This window comes from Cariama cristata, unplaced genomic scaffold, assembly GCF_000690535.1.
Source record: "Cariama cristata isolate BGI_N322 unplaced genomic scaffold, ASM69053v1 scaffold4937, whole genome shotgun sequence".
Lineage (NCBI taxonomy): Eukaryota > Metazoa > Chordata > Aves > Cariamiformes > Cariamidae > Cariama > Cariama cristata.
Genome location: NW_009625961.1, coordinates 67,398 through 87,691, shown reverse-complemented (window position 1 = coordinate 87,691; position 20,294 = coordinate 67,398). Strand labels below are relative to the sequence as shown.

The 20,294-nt window shown below is 37.9% G+C and overlaps 1 protein-coding gene across 1 annotated transcript in view; it reads left to right on the top strand.

Moving 5' to 3' along the window:
- The window catches only part of PPP1CB (protein phosphatase 1, catalytic subunit, beta isozyme), a 17,813-nt gene extending 2,369 nt beyond the window's left edge, over nucleotides 1–15,444 (top strand). Inside the window, exons 2-7 of the mRNA XM_009703813.1 lie at nucleotides 1,213–1,443; nucleotides 1,772–1,876; nucleotides 6,906–6,977; nucleotides 10,379–10,530; nucleotides 12,928–13,062; nucleotides 13,687–15,444. Coding sequence (XP_009702115.1) covers nucleotides 1,213–1,443; nucleotides 1,772–1,876; nucleotides 6,906–6,977; nucleotides 10,379–10,530; nucleotides 12,928–13,062; nucleotides 13,687–13,791 — 800 coding nt within the window. The 3' untranslated portion in view covers nucleotides 13,792–15,444. The remainder of the gene's footprint in view (nucleotides 1–1,212; nucleotides 1,444–1,771; nucleotides 1,877–6,905; nucleotides 6,978–10,378; nucleotides 10,531–12,927; nucleotides 13,063–13,686) is intronic.
- The last annotated feature ends 4,850 nt before the right edge of the window (nucleotides 15,445–20,294 follow it).

Here is a 20,294-nt window from a genome sequence, read left to right as displayed (position 1 = left end):
AGAGTGAAGAGGAATATAGCTATGTACTCCTCTTACCACTGTATGCTTTGAGAATTGACCTGGAAAGCATACAGGTTTGGAAACCTTTGTTCTTTTTTAAGATTACGGGAAAGGTTGTAGAGATGTGTGAGTTTTTTTGCTTTTTAAGGCCATGGTAGCTAGCGCTGTACTGAAGAATAGCTGTGCTTAAAGTCAGGATTTTGCCACTGAACAAGCAGCAAAAGTGAAATTGCGTTTATGGAATGCTTAGTGTAAGGGACCAGGAAATACTAAATTTAAACAGCTTACAGCTTGTAGTGAAGGCTTCTTGCATAGTTTTTTTGCGTTCAGTCACTTTGGTAGTGAATTCTAGAGTCAGCTGGAATGCATCGTGTGTATTCTACAAGTTCCTGTAGAGCAGCTTTGGTATCTTATTTGACCTTATGGGCAGCACACAGATAGTTAGCTTTGGCTAGTCTGATAATATATGCTGTGGTGGTGTAGTAGCCACACAGCTGTTTCATGGAAAGCCTGCTTAATTTTAAAACTGGCAGTGTGATGAGTAATGTGACAGTTATTTTTCCTAAGATGTACCTGCAGGATTGAATGTCTTGTAAGGGGTATCAGTCTTTTGAGTCTCTGTGCTGTTTTTATATGAATAATTGCATAAAAGGAGGAGTTACCCTAAATGGTGGGGAACGGGAGTCTTAGTACAGCAATGTTATGGGAGGACAAGCAGTCAACCTTTGAAGTAAGTGCTCTCTGCCAGCACAACGTTCAGTTTCTCTCCAGTCTATCTAGATTCTTTTCTGATCTGTTTTTGTAGTAAATAATGTAACTTAACTTTTTCTTAATTCATTGACTTCCTGGCCATGTAACTGTTCAATGAGACATTGTCTTTCTGACCTTGTTTTAATTTGAACAAATTAGAGCTTGGTTACAAAGCATATGCTTAATTGTGAAGAATTCTGTAGCTTCTGGTTTTCAGATTGGCTTCATAACTGATATAGCAGTTCTGCAAATGCTATGGGTTATTTACATTTAGTGAGCACTTCAGTTGGTAATATTAACGTGGTTCTCACCTTTCTGATACCTATTGCCAGTCTGTTTTTAAAGGAAATATTAATGCTTTTTTAAGATCAATTAATAAAAAGTGATTAGCTGATTTAAGTTCTTGATTTGTGTACTCTTTGTGTTGTTGCACTAATCTTTGGTATACATTTTCTTATTCAGGTGATATTCATGGTCAGTATACAGACTTGCTTCGATTATTTGAATATGGAGGATTCCCACCAGAAGCTAATTATCTTTTCCTTGGAGATTATGTAGACAGAGGCAAACAGTCTCTGGAAACAATTTGCCTATTACTGGCATATAAAATCAAGTACCCGGAAAACTTCTTTCTCTTAAGAGGAAATCATGAGTGTGCTAGCATCAATCGGATCTATGGATTTTATGATGAATGTAAGCAAAACCTATTTCTTTTGAAAGACTGTAGCAGACTAATGTTGTGTTTTTGAGACACTTCTAGTAGTGACTCTTGTACTGCAAGGACTTCAATATTCTGTAAACCTGCTTTGAAATTTTCTAAAACTACATTTCAAACCGAGGCTAAAGGCATTCTAGAGAATTATTATTTGCCCTTCTGCTATCCTTGGAATGCTGTTGAAGGAGATTGAAATCTAAGTATACTAACAAATAAAGCCCTATAAGACGGTTTGCTAACATTTTTTATCAGGTTGGCTTTAAGAAAACAGCCTTCTCTTCCTAATGTCACACACTGTTCTTCTAGGCAAGCGGAGATTTAACATTAAGCTGTGGAAGACCTTCACGGACTGTTTTAATTGTCTGCCTATTGCAGCCATTGTGGATGAGAAGATCTTCTGTTGTCATGGAGGTAAGCTGCTGACTGCTTGTAAAGTCTGTCTAAACTGATCTTTGGGTTAATGCTATACCAAATGGAGTGTGGATGTGCATACCTGATACTTAGCTGGAGATGTTTAACCTTATTGTCTGTAAAGGTCACTGTTATGCCTTGTGCTTTTCTTTGCACCTGGCAGCGGATAGATGTCATTCTTACCTGATGCACATGGCCCTCTGTGCCTGAGGGGCAAGTGTGTCTATAAGTATTGTCGTCCATCTCTGAAGGATACTGAATGCTACAATTCTTGCCTAATTTCCCACAACTTGTTACTGTTATCATCTCTCAGTGCAGCCTTAGCTAACACTGGCATCCCTAGCAGTGAAGTGAAAGAATAATTTTCACAGGTAGCCTCAGCTCTATGGTCTTGGTCTCTTTAGCCAGTTTCATAAGATGTTGGTAAAAGGGACCTCTGAGGTCACATAGTCAAGCCTGCTGCTTGAAGACAGACATTTGTTAACATTAGAGCAGGTCAACCATGGCTTGCTCTGACTCCATAAAACCTTTGCTATTGGAAAATCTGTGTTCTATGGGCACCTGCTGCCCTGTTCTTGTAGTGAAAAAAGTGGTTGGTGTTGATCTGACTGAAGCTTGTGACTTATCTGAATATTAGAACTTACTTGGGCACTCTTCTTTGTAGGAGGGGACTCCCCATGTTTTTACAGGCAATGATGCTTATAGGTTTTCAGGACCTTGTAGAGGCAAAGAATTGACAACAACTTCAAATTACTTGTAGTAAGAACCATCCTGCCTTTTTGCAGCTGTCTTTGTAACTGCCTCCATTAATAAGCAGCTTGATGCCTTGCACCCAGTGATCCAGAGGTGATGTGGTAGGTGTCACACCTGCATTGTCAGTGAGATAATTAGAGATTAGTGGAAGTGAGAGCACTGCAGAAACCTCTAGTTTGATTGAACAGCTCCATTTGGAATTAGAAATAGCATGGACCCAAAATTCCTGAGCAGACTCTTCCAGACTTTTGAGGTTGTGTTGATGGCTGCCATCCTGCCTTTATTAATTACAGGTATATCTGCCAGAGCTTTACCTGTATGGAATGTGCTGTAAAAATGATCCTGGCTCTTCTTGCATCCTTGTATTGAAAGCTGCTGCCTTCAGTGGCTGCTGGTATAAGCTGTCAGTCTTACGCATAATATACTCTGAGGTATTGGCATGTCTCTGTAAATACAGAACTAATGCAATGATAGACAGTTGAGCCTGCCAGTCTCCAGGTAGTGTTGACATGTTAAAGAAAGTGCTTGTTTTCTCAGAGTTTATCTTTTCATCTTGTTCTCAATTAGTGTGGTGTCTTTTTTTCTTTTTTTTTAAGAGCTGGTACCTATCTTATGAGCTAGATCTCATAATTTTAAGAATATGAGATACAAAATCACTTCTGCACCGACGTAGCCAGTTATTAGTGGCTAAAACTATGTAATAAATTTGTTATCAAAAAAGCTGGCAAAGGAATTATTATTTTACTATCATTATACTTTTTGGGAAACAGTAGAGAATGAATGGTGACAAAATACTGTGGTGTTTCAGGCAAACAATTAAGTTTAGGTGGGTGGTAGAAGTTAATCAAGGAAGCTTAGCAGGTAGAGTAGAATGCTGTTCTATGACAAAACTGATAGTTTTGTATGTACATGCACTTGAGACCTGAGTTATAAGCAAGAAGCCTAGAAGGCTGTTTTCAAGGAAAAAAAATTTAAAGCTTTATTATAAATGTATTGGGGGATTAACTTCTTGTTTAATCAAGCAGGAAAACTTTTTTTGTGCACAGTACGCTTTAAGGATCCTCTTATGCAAAGCAGTATTTACTACTTTATTAAATGCTAATTGTCCCTTAAACTTGTAGAGGCTTAATCTGTAACTGAAATTACTATCACTCACAACTGATCAGCAACTATGAAATAAAGTGAAAAGATGACTAAACGTGCCATGTGCTCCTAATAAATTAAAGTGGACATTCAGCACATAAATAAGTTTTGCCCTTTTTCTTCTCTTCTCCAAACCTATCCAAACTGCATTCCAGATCCCATGAAGTCATGAACTGTCAACGCCTTTTCATGATGTTACTACTATAGTAAACACTGAGGCAGCAACACAAACCATTCAACTCTGCTGGAGGTTGAAGCTAGCATGTTAGATATAAGGTAGGTGCCTTTTTTACTATATTGCGCATTTTTGCATAGTTTATTTTAAAAATATTGTCCTCTGGGATATATAATAAAACTTTGCAAAACCGCATAACATAGTAAAACAAAAGGCACCTAACTTACCCCAGTAGGCTATCTACAATAGCTTGAAATCCCGAGTCAACTTTTTTACCTGGATTTTTCTGGGCATCTGCTGTTTTGAGTTCTGTCTCACAATATAAATCAAACCTCTTACCATCCCTGTCTCCAAATGTTCATGCTGCTGAAAGGATCTTTCATTGTATCCTTCCCATCACCTCTCTCTCTCTTCTCTTGTCTTTCCACATTGCTCATACATATTTTGGTCTTTTCTTAAGGCTGCCCTCTTGACTGACTTCTGACTTTGCTCTTTATTTCGCTTAATTAAAGGTTATTCCATAACTATTCCAGTACAGTATTGTCCTCTTATCTATGACACCGCTCTAGTTCCAATCTTTAGAGGCCTTATGAAATTACTTCCAAGTTTCTATAAATTAAGTCCATGTTGTAGTGTCATGTTGATGGAGCACATTGGTCTTATCACATCGGATTTAAGCTCCGAGATGGGAGTCGTGTTAGTTTAGTAGAATACTGGATTTATGTAATAGTTTCAAGCTCTGGAATTCTCTTTTTCTTGTGATATTAATGACAATGAAATGTATGTTGAAGGTGAAGTCTACTTCATAATCTTACATAGTATCCAAAGAGACCTGAGGAGCTTCCTGGATTACACTATAAAAATAAGTAACCGTCATTCTTACTTTACCAATTCCACCTGATCAGGGAGTGGTTCAAATCTAGAACCTGGATTTGATGAGTCTGGCAGGAGCAATGACAACTCACTTCCTGTTTTCCCTTAGGGAAGGGGTGCTCTTAAGATTCCAGAAGATAGTATACTGAAAGATAATTCTCTTGTGCTTAGCTGTCACTGTGACAAGACAATTTAATTCAACTGTGTACTTTTCAGTTTTCTTCCAGTATGCAGTAGGTTGCAGCAATCACTGTAGTGGCAGCAGCTTTGCAGTGAGCTTTAGTAACCTGTGTTTGCATTCTTATTTCCTTCATTTAATGTTGATCATCTACAAATTTTGTCTGTAGATCTGAATTTGAGACATTAGCTATTTCTTTTTGTGCAGGGGGAGTTAGGAAGATATTTGGGAAAAGAAGACCTCTTGGGTGATTACCAAGAGGTCTACAAACAAGCAGGCAGTTTTGTGGGGTTTTGCTATTTTACAGTGGTGTAAAATGGTGCAAAAATGAATAGTTACAGGGTTGAGATGTGGTTTGTAATAACATGTTTTCTTTTAAAGAACTTCATGATTTGGGTGCGATCTGAAACATTGAGAACTGTAACCTCATAGAAGGTCACAAACTGGTTACGCTTTTTTCACTGAGATTGTCCATTACTATGTCAGGGTGTGGTGCTGAGTAGAAACAGTAGAATCTGCATGCCTTTGTGTTAATGTAATCTGCCTGCAAATAGATCAGATCTGGGGAAGGGAATGTGGTAGGTTGGTCAAAGTTTAAAAGCTGATTACCTGCTTGAATTTATATTAGTATCCATGTATTGTGTAAGTAGAGATGACTAAAACTCCTTTGATATGCTGTTCAATGTAAGATTTCTGCCATCCTTCACAACCTCGAGGTAATATTGTGAAGGCAGCTTTAACAAGCTGATGAGGATAGAAGGCTTTTATCATAAGACTGCTTCAACAAAAATGATCTAAAATCTTAATTCTTGAAGAAATCAAATCTTCATATCAGATCCATTGGTGTCATTGTTCCTGTAACACGTACATTGCCACTGTGCAAACTCTGTCAGTTGAAATTATATCATGCGGTGACTCCTTTCCAATGACAGGTTTTCTTCTATCATGTTCAAAGTTCTGGACTGAGTCAAATGGATATGGCTTGTTAACATGAAATGTGTTTCGTCACAAGTTAGGTCTTCATGCTCTATTTCCAAATTTACAACTTTCTTAATTAGATAATTTTGGCCTAAATAATTTAAGTCACTTTAGGACCTCTATATAAGGACATGTTAAGATGCTATAGCATCTAATGGGCTCTTTTTCATGCCTGTATGCCTCAAGTAGAAAACCTCTGGAGTGTGTACTTAAACTGTTCAAAGGGTGGCTTTGGAATTCCATGCTTTGGCTGTAATTTCATGTTAATATGGCAAAACTACGCAAGAGCAGCTGTGTCTTTGTGATAAATGATTTTTTTGAGTAATCGAGGTAATATGGTTTTATAAATGACTAAGCAGCTGAGCTATAGTAGATGACCACCTCTGTGCTCCTTATCTATTGCAGTTGCACAGTCTAATATTTGTTTACAGCATCCAGTGCCTGCTTCTCAGCTGATATGTGGTAAAACACTGAAATACAGTGATGTGCCTTATGAACCTAGTCATACCTGCAGGCTGCTTTGGCTTGTGATCTTTTTAAAGCTGGGTAGGGGATTTTCCTTTAGCTTTTATAAAGTAAGGTGGTTGTAAAAAAGGTAATCTGCACCCAGTTTAATTGTGTTAGATAATGGGAATGCTAGCTACCCTTCACTCGTTCTCTTGTAAGCTGTTTAAAAGAACATACTTAACTATAGAGGTCTGTGCTGTGTGGCTAAAAGGATGGTAGGAAAACAATTAAAACCCCTTGCTAATTTCACTTGTGTTATTCTCTGTCAGGAACTTAATTGTCTTACAGCAAACTGTCTTTTGTTTATATTACAGTGGAAACAATGGATGGTGTATGACTTTGAACCTCTAATTGTGTGTTCTTTGGAACCCTTTTTACAGGTAACATACTTGGATAAGTCACATGTTTTCTTGTACTTACAGGACTGTCTCCAGATCTCCAGTCAATGGAGCAGATCCGGAGAATTATGAGACCAACAGATGTTCCTGACACAGGTGAGTGACATGGAATGTACTGTAAATAAGTCTTAATGATGAAACAGGTTTAATCAATTTCTGTACAGGCAATGCAGTGACTTAACACAACCTTTGTTCACAGTACAGTATTCATTGATATCTGTGTGGGGCATGAGTCTTGTTCCTCATCATGGCTATATTATCTGATATGTTAGAGGCTATTGCCCTCGTTGTTATTGCTTGTCATAACAGAGTAGGATACATTATCCACAAGTTTGCCTTAAAACAAATCTAACGAAAGATCAAATGAAACTAAACAACTAGTTCTTTCTCTTGCCTTGGTTAGGCATACCCAAACTTTTTAGTCTATCAAAAACATAACTGTTTAAAGCTTGCTGAGTATTATTTACAGTATTGGGGCTTCTCTCTACTTGAGGCCATGTCTCCTTCCTCTTTAAATTTGTAAAGTATAGTTCCTACTTCAGTGCAATTGGGATTCAATTACTTGTATCAATGTGCTAGTCCTGAAATTTTCTTCTCCTAATGCATTAACACTTTGTATGTAGATGTTGGATGCAAATTGCCAGTGCTTTCTCGGCAGTATTCTTTTGAATGGTTTAATTAATCATCTTCCTCAATGTCCCATTTTTTTCCGAATTTTATTACTAGTGGATTGAAAAGACTGTCAAGCAGTACAGTGGGATATCTTTTAAAGTGTTCATTTCAACAGTAATCTGAAATTGACTTTCAGAGGAGATACCACACCTAGAACCTTCTTTTGAAACACAAATTACAATTACAGCAAAACCTTGCACTAGAAGAGTTCTGCTTCCTGTAATCTTCCTCAGTGCTAATGCATAGGAGTAATTCAGGGACTAATATTAATCTATCTACTGTCTCTTAAACAACATTTCTCTGCAAGCTGATATATACAAACTTGACGCTGAGAATCATTACTAGACTGGTGAATGAGTATTTCTGTAGTATAAACTACTATATTATTCTTCCATTTATGCTACTTGTTCACTCACTGTTTGACCAAATGTCAGTACAAGCGAGTCAATCTTTACATTTATCAGAGCTCTTGGAAGAGGTAGTTCTATTCAACAGGCTAATACTACTGCTTGAGCCACCCCCACTTCAGGAATGGCCTTGCAGAATGTAGTTCTGGTTTCCATGGACACTCCACTGAAATCATATGTATTCTTAGTACCTCCTAAAAATAAGTATAGTCGGGTTTTTTTTTTAAAAAAAAAAAAGGCTTTTGATATACGGGGTGGTTTGCAGTCTTAATTTTGCTTTCGGAAGCAACAGCTGGATGTTTACCGGCAGAGGTAAAATGAAATGTCCCATCAGAGGCATGTGTGCATATGGTACAGTGACATAGAAGGTCTTGGCCTTTTGGACCTATTTAAGGCAACCGGTGTTACAGAATGGAAGTAAATCGTGTGGAAAAATGAAAATAAACTGAAGTGGTCTCACTTCTGTGAAAGTTACAGGTCCTTAAAAGCTATCCCTTTGTGGAAGGATGTGGCTTGTTGAATGTTTGTGTTACAGAAATTCTTGGTAGATGTTCATGTGGCTTGTGCTGAGAAGATTAAATCATTATGAAAATTTCTTCTACCTTGATGCCTTTTCAACCTCAACTGCAATTTAAAGACCTCTTATTTTGGTGGTTTGGAAGCTGTTTGCTCAAATCTGACTCTATATTCCAGCTTCAATCACTTGCCTTTGGTAACTGTTAAAGTATTTGCATTTTGTGAGGCCAAGGTATAAATGCTGTGTTTTGGTGAGCATTGCCAACCGTTTGCCTATTAGGAAACTGTAACTCCCTCTCTTGTGTAATCTTGAATGCCTCATATCAGCTGTGTTATGGTATGTTCCTGGTCAGCCTAACCTATTGCAATGGTAGATGTTGCATGTTAAAATATAAACCTACTTGGGCAGCATAGTTTAGAGAAACTTGTTGCAGGGTTCTGTTACACCACTCCTAAAGATTATAGGACAGATTTGCCTATTGCTGTATATAACCCTAAAGATGATTTGATTTTCAGGAAGAGAATAGAAGAGGAAGCGCTTCCTAAGCAGCTGAGACAAGCAACTTCTGTCACTTGTTGGAAATTCATGATAAGAAACCATTAGGGATTGCAGTGCAACTATTCTGTTTTGAAAAACAAGTTATTCAATATGGAACTAAATTTCAGTAAAATAAATGGTTTGTCATATGCTATCTGTGTTCGGTAGTTTATTTCTAGATAAATATTTCATCTAAAATGCAGTTGTACTTGCTCTGTTCCTTGTCTTCTGAAAGCAAATAAAATCTTAGCCTCTGCTAGAGAACAACTGTGACTGGCACTATTTGATAGCTTTATGTAAATACAAAAGGTTCTAGTTGCACAGTAGGTTTCAGGCATTAGTTGTGCTTGATTACAACTTGAAGGATCTGTTATTTAAGAAATAGCATCTTCAGTATTTTGTTTAGCAAATAACCAGATGTAATTGTAAATCAAACTTCTGAGCGCCAGATAAAGGAGCCTGCTGGCGTCTCTTTCAGATTGTGAAACAATGCTCTTAAGTATATAAATGTCTAAGGGTTAGTTGTCATGGGTAAAGTACAATTCCATGGAAAACTATGAAATACACTTTGAAAGCTCTTTTGTTTTGTTTTTGTTGTAGTTGAATTGGCCTGGTTCTTTCTCATGTGAAAACGCTTTGAAAGCTCTGTGTATAGAGGCATTGCAGTTGATCTAGAGAAGTTTTTTTAGTACCCAGTTTTAACTCGAGTTAGCTGACCTTTTGTTGGCAGCAGAAAAAGATCTTGACCAGTGCTAAAATGCCAGAGGTTTATTGTTCTAATTTAGATTCCAGACTGGCTGGCATGAGGCTTTTTGAAAAGTCAACAGTAGTCCAAACAAACTGAAAGTGCTACCTGTAACAATATATCAGAATTTTGCCATGTTTAAATTTTGATTTAGTCTTTACATATGGTAAGAAAGGTAAGAATCAAAGCTGTTCCATGTTCAGAAGCTTGTGGTACAAGTTTAGTTGCTGTATTTACGAATGCCCTTGCATAAGATTTTAAAATTTACTGCAACTTTCAAACTAAGCTTTCTTGGAGGGCTGTGAAATTGATGGTTGCTTTTTAAAATGCACCCACTACGATATTTTTAAACTCTTCAAATGCTCACTGTAAACATGCTGAATATTACAATTAAATACTTTTTCGGAGAACTGTTTGACTCTGACTTGTTTCATCTCAAGGTACTATCAGTGGTGAGGCGGGGAAAATCTCCAGACTTACACAGACCGTATCTTTGGTCAGAGTCATAGTTTTAAGTATTGCTGAATTTGTTGCTAATTGGTAATTACAATAAAACTATTTTACATTATAGAATGATGCCTCCTAAGACTAACATATTCACTTATATTATCTTTCAAAGGCTTGCTGTGTGACCTGCTGTGGTCTGACCCAGACAAAGATGTGCAAGGTTGGGGTGAAAATGATCGTGGGGTCTCTTTCACTTTTGGTGCTGATGTGGTCAGTAAATTTCTGAATCGTCATGATCTGGATTTGATCTGTCGAGCTCACCAGGTATGAATTGTGCTGCTGTTGCTTCTTAAAACCTCTCCTTCTAGACGTTCTGCCTCTTTGGTGCTGCTTATCAGTAGGATATATTTGAAACTTACTTTGCATTGTGTTACTCTTTAAAAAAAAAAAAAATCTTCCTAATAAAAGGACTATAAGGCCATGTCCTTCTATTGACTCATATTGAACTGAGTGTCTCATGTCAGTGAAGTAAAATACTAATGCTAGATTTCCCCATCATCTCTTTCAATTGTATTGTCTGTTTACTGTTGGACTTGTATATGAACATCAGAGGTAAAGTGTCCAGGTTTAAAGTGGCAAAGTGACTTGAATTTGAGATTACACTGAAGTTTGAGTTCTTCCATTTCAGTAGTAGTCAGTTCTCTGGTAGTTGTGGCTTAAACTATCTCTGCTTCACTTCATGGAAATACTAAATAGATTTTGAGTATTGCTACAAACAAGTCTGTACATAAAAGCTTTCACCATTGCCTTCATTTTGGTTCAGCTATCTAGAGTACTTTGGCATAGATTGTTTGACTTTCTGAAATGTGCAGAAAGCAAGGTTATTGACCTAAACAAGCTTGAGAGGTGGGCCGATGAGAACCTCATGAAGTTCAACAAAGCCAAGTGCAAGGTCCTGCACCTGGGTTGGGGCAGCCCCAAGTATCAGTACAGGCTAGGGGATGAAGGAATTGAAAGTAGCCCTAGAGAGAAGGACTTGGGCGTACTGATTGATGAGAAGCTCAACATGAGCCAGCAGTGTGTCCTTGCAGCCCAGAAGGCCAACTGTATCCTGGGCCGTGTCAAGAGAAGCGTGGCCAGCAGGTTGAGGGAGGTGATTCTGCCCCTCTACTCCGCCCCCATGAGACCCCACCTGGAGTACTGCATCCAGCTCTGGGGCCTCGAGCACAGGAAAGACATAGACCTGTTGGAGAGGGTCCAGAGGAGGGCCACGAAGATGATCCGAGGGCTGGAGCACCTCTCCTATGAGGAGAGGTTGAGAGAGTTGGGGTGGTTCAGCCTGGAGAAGAGGAGGCTTCAGGGAGGCCTCATTGCAACCTTCCAATACTTAAACGGGGCCTGTGTGAGAGATGGGGACAGACTTAGCAGAGTCTGCTGTGACAGGACAAGGGGTAATGGTTTTAAACTAAAAGAGGGTAGATTCAGATTAGACATAAAGAAGAAGTTTTTTACAACGAGGGTGGTGAGACACTGGGAACAGGTTGCCCAGAGAGGTGGTGGAAGCCCCATCCCTGGAAGCATTCAAGGTCAGACTAGACCTTGGGGCTTTGAGTAACCTCATCTATTTGGAGATGTCCCTGCTTACTGCAGGGGGGTTGGACTGGATGATCTCTAAAGGTCCCTTCTAGCCCAAATGATTCTATGATTTTTGGCATCTTCAATCTTAAGTACACCACTTCTTGCAGTTTTTAAGTTACTTTAAGCAATTGTCCTAGTTAGGTGGACATCAAGTTTCTGTTTCCTGTATAACATTTCAGCATTATTTAGTCAATTTTAAAAGCACTCTCCTGCTGTGAAACAAATAGGCCTTTTATTCTGTGTCACTGTTAGGCTTGGGTATACCATCAGAGCACTTAAATATTTCTCCTTGCAATTTTACTGCGAAAACATTAGAGAAGATTAGTCAGTGTGTGGAATGGATTTTAAGATTTCTTAACTGTTGATCAAGATTGCTACCAATTTCCTGTGTTCATGTAGTCACTTCAGTTCTTTATAAAAGAAGTATAACATCTTTTAAAAGACCGTGGTGATTGGACCAAAGTGAGCAGTTGGTGCGCTTGTTTCACTACATTGTAATGTGAGGCTTCTGTTCTGGGGAAGAGGCAACATCCTTGGCTGATGCATCTTACTACTTGCACTATTTTAAAGGTGAATTATGCTCTTAGAGAAAATATGGCAGAACTGCTTTGCTTTTAGAGTGTCAAAATTATTAAAAAGCCTGCACGTGAGGTTTGTACCATCAACACCAGTGTAAATGAAACTTGAGGGTTAGAGTTGCAATGAAGGTGGTATCCAGACCTAGTATGCTCCGAGCTAATAGGTTGAACGTCCAAATTCTGTGTATAAACCATAAAATGCTGGGAATCCTTAAACTGGCAGTGCATAATTGGACTTCAAGTGTGAAAATATTGTATAGTCAAGCTGATGCATATTGAACATTGGAAGTGTCAGACAGGCTAAGCTATGTCATTTGGCACTCGGTGTCCAGATAAGACAAAATGACCGAACCTTGTCCTGTCTGAAAGCCAAGACATAAAATAGCTTTTTGATGAGTTCTTGTTACCTGTTTTAATATAAGTCCTGTTTGCCTCAAGACTGGCTTTTTTTCTTCAAAATTTACCTTTTTTATGTGAGTTGTATTGATTTCTCTGGTGTTGACAGGTGGTTGAAGATGGATATGAATTCTTTGCTAAAAGGCAGTTGGTCACCCTATTTTCAGCTCCAAATTATTGTGGAGAGTTTGACAATGCAGGGGGCATGATGAGTGTGGATGAAACTCTGATGTGTTCCTTTCAGGTATGATATATTTGTACATTAAGTTTTACTTTAGGTGTTGGGTTATATGGACTGAGTTAGTCTCCTTGTTGACATGCTTATGGTTAGTCTAGGGTAATACACTTGAGCTATAGAAAGGACTGCACAGCAGACTGATGTTTGTGGACAATTAGAACTGCAAACGAACTGTTCTCCACAGAACTGTGTGGGATTTGCTATTTTTCCAAACTCCTGCATATGAAGTTATTCACTCTATTCAGATGATTATTTCAAAGTTTAATTGGGTGGTTCTTTTTAGTCATACCTACTGATCAGAGTACTTAATTATGCAGACTAATGGACTGTTTGGGACCCTTTTAGTGTGGTTACTCTGATCAGATTTTAATCCCTGCTCCTACCTGGACATGTTTTCAACCTCTTTTCTTTCCCCTTCCCACCCCAATGTAGTGTTAGAACTAGAAGGACTTAGAAGTAGTATTACTGTTGTATGTAGGATTAAAAAATTTGTGGGATTGTGATGTGACTTTTCCCCCCTACCCTCACCTCTCGTGTTTTTTTTTTGAATGAGATTTGACATTGGCTTAACAGTATTTGAAATGTTCTTAGTTGCCACTGACTCAAAAGAACTTCTTTATCTTCTCTAAGATATTGAAACCATCTGAAAAGAAAGCCAAGTACCAGTATGGTGGACTGAATTCTGGGCGTCCAGTCACTCCACCTCGCACAGCTAATCCACCGAAGAAGAGGTGAAGAAAGGAATAATATAGAAACACCATCAGATCTGTCAAGGACAAAACTCCATATTACAGTATATAATAAGTGTGCACTGTAAAACCATCCAGCCATTTGACACCCTTTATGATGTCACACGTTTAACTTAAAGAGACGGGTAAAGGATCTTTATTAATTTTTTTCTAGTAGAAGGATGTGCGACACTGTATTGTAACAAGTATAGCTCCAAGTTCTAATATCCAGCATAGAGTAAAAAAAAAAAATTAGGAAAAAACTATTGCAACTACATATTCACATTTACCACAGTTTTCAAAGTTGACCAACATCCCAGGTAAAAGTTGATGTAATAGTTAAACCAGATGAGAGCATGATGTTCCATTTGTGTGATGTGGTCTTATTGTTGCTTGATTGCTTTTACTTTGGTTATTTTGTAGCTAGAATGATGCAAATATGGTATCTAGTCTTATTTCCCGACTCTCTCTTTGAAATTGAAAGAAGGAAGGGGCTTTTTAGAACAGCCATTGATCTCTTATCCTCCCCCTAGCCCCCACCATTGTTCATAATGCCACCCAAATGTGTGCCCCATTATAATGCAAAGGTTATAGTATGGTAGTGATTAAAAGGCAAACTAAGTCCAAATTACCCAGACTGGACAGCTTGACAGCCAACATAAATTGAGGCAGAAAAACCTGTCTTGACTTTTTAACTTAAACTGCCACACAATGAATTTGTGCACTACACTATTTTAAATTATTGACGTTACACTGTGCTATGGCACTTCATTTAACTTAGGACAAAAATGGTATTGCCTATTAGTTGGTAACTTGATTATGTGGTACCTTGGCTTTAGTTTTATTAGCATGAAACACCTTTGGCATGCTTAGCTTCCAGGTAACTCCCTACCTGCATCAAAATTCATCTTACATAGTTCCACAGAACATGAAGATCCTTATTAGCAAAGCCTTTGAAAGCTGACATTCTTTTTCATAAAAGGGTGTGTTTAAATGGATGTTCATCAATGGACAATAGGCTAACTGACGAGTGGTGAGCTGAAAATGCTATAGGAATGTCCAACATGATTATAAGGCTTATGTCACTAAAGATTATATCCTTTGGATTTTCATGATCAAATTTCATATACTATTGTATAGACTTCTGCTTTGTAGTGTACTATAGTAGCAATAATTTCTGTACATGATCAAGAGTTATGCAGTATTTCTTTTCAATTCTCTCCTTTCTTAAAAGAATTAACATTGGCAAATGGCAAGACATAGAGAAGATATAAAATTTATAGTAGGATAAATGAAAGGCACAGATTTGTGATGCTTTAGGATGCAATACTTACTGGACATAACTACAAAAGCTTTTATTGAATATTGTCAAATTTGTAAGATTCTTTGGGGGAAGGCTTCAGATTTATACCATTCTAAACGTGCATCAGTAGATGTAAAACTCTTCAGTATTGTCTTTGAAAATGTAAAATTGAGGATTCTGGTAACTTACGTTTTAGGAACTGGCACATTATATAATGCAAGAGATATATTGATTTCTGACACAGTGAGCAAGTTCTTTAAAATGGATTTAAGTCTCTTTTCTAATTCCATTTTGTTTTAAATGCATATTTTAAATGTAGGTTTTTTCATTTAGTAAAAGTTGTCTAATTCATTTGAATGAAGTCTGACTGGTTATTTTAACATATCTTACTGTTATTCAAGAAGTGTGGAATTTTTTGTTTTAAAAAAAAAAACAACCAAACTTACAGCATGTATAGCTGATATTAATTTATATTGGATTGGTCTGGTTTTGAACAATGGTTTAATTTACCCCACCTTGAAGCAAGCACCAGAGTTTCAATACATAGAATAAAACGTAGACTACTTCTGATACTGCTCAAAGACGCTTGTTCTTGAAAGTCAGTGATGAAAGCTGTGTAAGTGAGAGTAGCTTCAGTTTGTGACAAGGTAATTGATGAAACCTATTCTCTAAGCCTTGACAGGGTAACTTCCTGCTCTAAGTCATTGCTTACTTGAGGTTTAGTTTTACTAGTTTTGAAAATGCTGGGTTTTACCAAGTGTCAGCTTCTATTGTAAGAAGCATCCTGTTACCAAACATCTGGATTAACACTTTTCCATTTTTTCCTTAGTTTCTGGAACAATGTCTTCTGTATCATGAAATGTCCAGGTGTAAAGCTGTATGTTATGTGAGTACCTAACATGCTCGCTTGTATTACAGATGCTATGTCAAAAGGAAAATAAAGTCTTCAGGCCTTCTTCGTGTCCTAAAGAAACAGGAAATTCTTAGTTTATTTTATGGCACTAGAAAGCCAGATCTGGTGATGGTATTCTGAAGAATTGCTGGTTTTATATAACAGCAATCACTTGTAAGGGATTTGAGTGCTGTTTCGACTTCTGGGGAGTTGGGACGTCTGCTAACATCCCTCATCATCCTATATGATTTACATTATTTAATAACCTTACCCTTACAGATATGATTGATGTTCCATACTAAAACCAAGTCAAAAGCATCGGATACGTAACAGAACTCGCAATACCACTTCAGCTTGTTTGCAATGTTGATGTAGGTCCTTAGTATTTTTACAATTGTCCATTCTGGAAGAAGAAAAGAGAACCTGAATCTAATTATACTCAGATAAAGTTAACTTTCTTTCATGGAAATCACTAGTGGTCTAATTGCTAATAAGTTTTTTTCCATGTAAACATTTGTCCATACAAGCCTAATATGCTGCTAAATAGCATAGTGTTAGTGTGCTGGGAAGTAACAGGAGGATTCTCAAATGAACTGTTAAGAGGCGTATGAAACATTATACCATTTGAGGGATATTTTTGCATGTTCTCCCTCCACCCCCTTTTATCTGACAGTAATATCCATTGCTGATTTCATAGCAGAGTTCAACATGGCACATAAGCTCTTGTCTTGTTCCTTTTTGATTGACAGGCGTTTTGTGATTCCCAAGCACTGGAGAATACCTGCTTTAATCTAATTTAAAAATATTGCTGCAGGGAGTACTTCTTTGGTCTCTTGTGTTGATTGATATGAGATTCTTGTTTTACATCCCTTTTTTTGTATGCTTCATAGTAGTCAGTGTTTTCTATGAATGGAATGTTCATAATTGTTTGCTACTTTAAAGGGAGGAAAAAGTGTTTCATATAGTTGTGGTTATTGTGCTGCTCTGATACTTTGAATGTTATTTCTCTTTAGGTTGTGTTGTTTGTACTGATCTGATCTATTTCCAAAAAATGCTGTAGACATAGACTCACCAAAAACACTGTAACAGGTCTTATACTGGTGGATTGTATTCAGTTTGCTACGTCTGGACACACAGAAATAATTGTGGCCACTGAAGTCTGAGTTCATCTTTCTGCTTCTAACTTACTGTGATTAACTGCAAGTGTCCTGCTAGATGTCACCAAGCTTCAAAATCATGTTATGACAACAGTTTGCATTTGTACTGTATTCTTGTATTTGTACTGTATTGTACGTATGACACGGCTTGTCGTATCCCAGTGCAGTGTGTTGCTGCGTACTTACCTGCCTGGGAAACTCTGATGGAAATTCTTCAGATCTGTGGAAGGAAGTTGCTTTTATTGTTAATAGCCTACATCCTGTTGTAAGGTGGTTTGAAAATAGAGAACCTCTCTGCTGTGTTTCTGCCAAAAGATGATAGGAGTTCATGAGCAGCAAGGTATCTTTTATATGAAGAACTGTTCTGTCTGTGGCTTATCTTTTGATAAGTCTGAGAGGATATTGCCATCATACCGTGGAAGCTGTCAGATTAAATTACTGGAGCTGTATGTGGTTAGTTTGGGATTGGCAGACACATTTTTTTGCTCTGTAGTAATGGAAACATAAAAGACAGTACTGCTATCGATTATGGTCAGACTGAAGGTGACCTGAGAGTAAATCTGTTTTGGATAGTTGGAATTTTCAGAATACGTAGATGACAAACACAAATATCCCATGCTTGGCCTTTGGTGTAAAGCTCAAAGGTTAACAGAAAATGGTACCTGCTTTGTAAAGGCTTATGTAGATAATAGTTGTAAAAACCTAGCATTTAACTGGGTGTTGAATTTATTCCTGGCAAACTGTCAATGTTGTACCCATGGCTGGTGTTTCTGGAACTTTCCTTGTTCTCAGGTTTGTTGGAGATGAAGACACTTTATACAAACCTGACAGGTAACATTACAGCTTAGCAAAGAGCACAGGTGAAGTGATACTGTCAATATTGTATTGCTTTTGAACTTGGTTGAGTTGTAACTTGATTCATGATTGGCATCTGCCTGCTTTGTAATGTACATGAGGATAAATGTGAATATTTGGCTTCAAATGAATTGGTGAAAAAGGCAAGAGTACGTTTCCTTATGCTGGAGCAGAGATGACTACAGCACAGTCAAATGTCTCTGAGTCCACATGGGCTAATAATATGCTTTAAAGAGCAGTGTGGTTGTTTTAATACAAAACGAAGTTGTGATGAAGTTCATGCACATAATCATTCTTGTCAATAAAAAGGAACTCAAGGAATCAATACCAGGCTTGGGATATTTAGGCATAGCCCTGGATGTTTTTTTCTCTGCTGTCATCTGTTTGCTTCTGCTAATTAGCAGTAGGAGCTTTCAAGCTTGCTCTCAGTGCAGCTATATACTTTTTTCTCCTGGATCATACATTGATTTTGCTTGCTTTGTTCCAAAGGTTGATCAAGGTTTTGATGACAGCATCTAACCAGGTGGCTGCATGTGACTCGTGGGCTTCTAACCAAGCATTCTTCTCACTGCATGTATCAGATGATCAAAGCTGAAGGAACCTCAGGCCATGTTGGACTGAACACTGGAAAACCATGTGACAGTAAGTCAGTGTTGGGACAGTAAATAAGGTACCAAAATAAGACACAAGTTTTGGTACTTTGTGGTGTTACGGGTCTGGAACTGGTAGTGCCTGAGCATCCTCCTTGGAGATCCCCTGCATTGTTGGGAAATCAGCAAAGCTGTCTGGTTATTTGTTCTGTATCTTAGTGTGCTTATTTAAAATAAATAATAATGATCTCAACATCTTAATTGGTAATAAGGACAAAATTTCATTCTGTTTCTCGGTGTCCTGATTAATCTCTGCACCTGTATGTCCCAAGAAATGAGAATTTAAAAAATTCAAAATAACTGTTCACCACAAGCCCTTGCCAATACATGGCTATAGTAATCTTTTCCAAGGAAAACTTACTGCTCCCTGAAACACTCTGAACAGGTGGAGCTTTAAACAGAGTATAGACACTACATGTGGCCTAGCACAGCCCTTTTCCTGGCTTCTGCTTTAGTTAACAGAATCTGCAGCCCAAGCTTCCTGTTCACCCTACTGCAGACTTGGTCTTAGAAGCAACCATATCAACAAGCAGGTGCTAACTACATCCAGCTGCTAATAAAATCAGCAAAAGCTATTATGTATCTTCAGGTGGAGATGTGAGCTTTGTTAAAGATGAGAAAAGTTCCTGGGCAGAGCTCTAGAAACAAGCACCACTTGAAAAATCCTTTTGAAATAGGATAGACATGCCCAAATGCTAAGTTCCAGTGTTTTAACTTAACCTGAGTTACTGTTAAATGGAGGAAGTAAAGCAAATAGGCAGGATTACAGTGTTTCTGCTCTCTTACAGATAGCTGATACTCAAATTTTGCAGAGAGCAAAATAATTAAGTTACTGATTTTTCCCCTTCATAGAGAATTCTGCCTGCTCATGTTGCTTTAAAGGTTTGAATCTACACGGTGCAAGAGAGAATGCTGTAGATGGACGCAATTAATTATTGAAAAGGCTTAGCCAGAAAAAAGATGGTATGTTGCAGACAAACTGGTGCAGCTCGTGACATGAAGCAGAGGAGCACACAACATCGATAAATGCAGAGGACAACCTTGACGAGTAAATATATTCCAATGTAATGTTTTTCTCCATCTCTTTGAAGTCCTAACAAACCTATAGTAATGTGAAAATAGTTACAAGTATTTCACGTTGTTCCCTCTGGCTACTTCCTAGCAGCATTTCTACAGTTCTTCATATAAGTCCCTCATTCTCTTGTCGAATTTCTGAGCATGTATAAATGAGTAATTTTCCACTAGCTACCCCAGAATATTTTATGTTTATATCCCTGGTTGCTATTCCTGAGCGGCGGCTTGCACCTTCCACAAAGATAGAACATGTATCATTTCTGTGAAATGATGGGAGAGGGAACGTATTATGAGAATTACATTTTAATGGACATCCTAACTGCACCTTAATTGCATCTAGTTTCCAGGAGGCTGCGTTATGAGGATGAGCTGTAAGACTTAGAGCCCCATTCTGTTGAAGCAGTGATGGAGAACAAACCTTATTTAATTCTTTCCTAGTCAAGGCTCTTACGTAAAGGTAGAACGACAAACAACTGACATGCTAGTCTTAGGCTTTTGCCTTGCCTTTACCACCTAGAGTAAGAGGATGTATTTTCCTTGGTCTGTCTTGCTTATGCAATACAATAATTTAACAGTTAC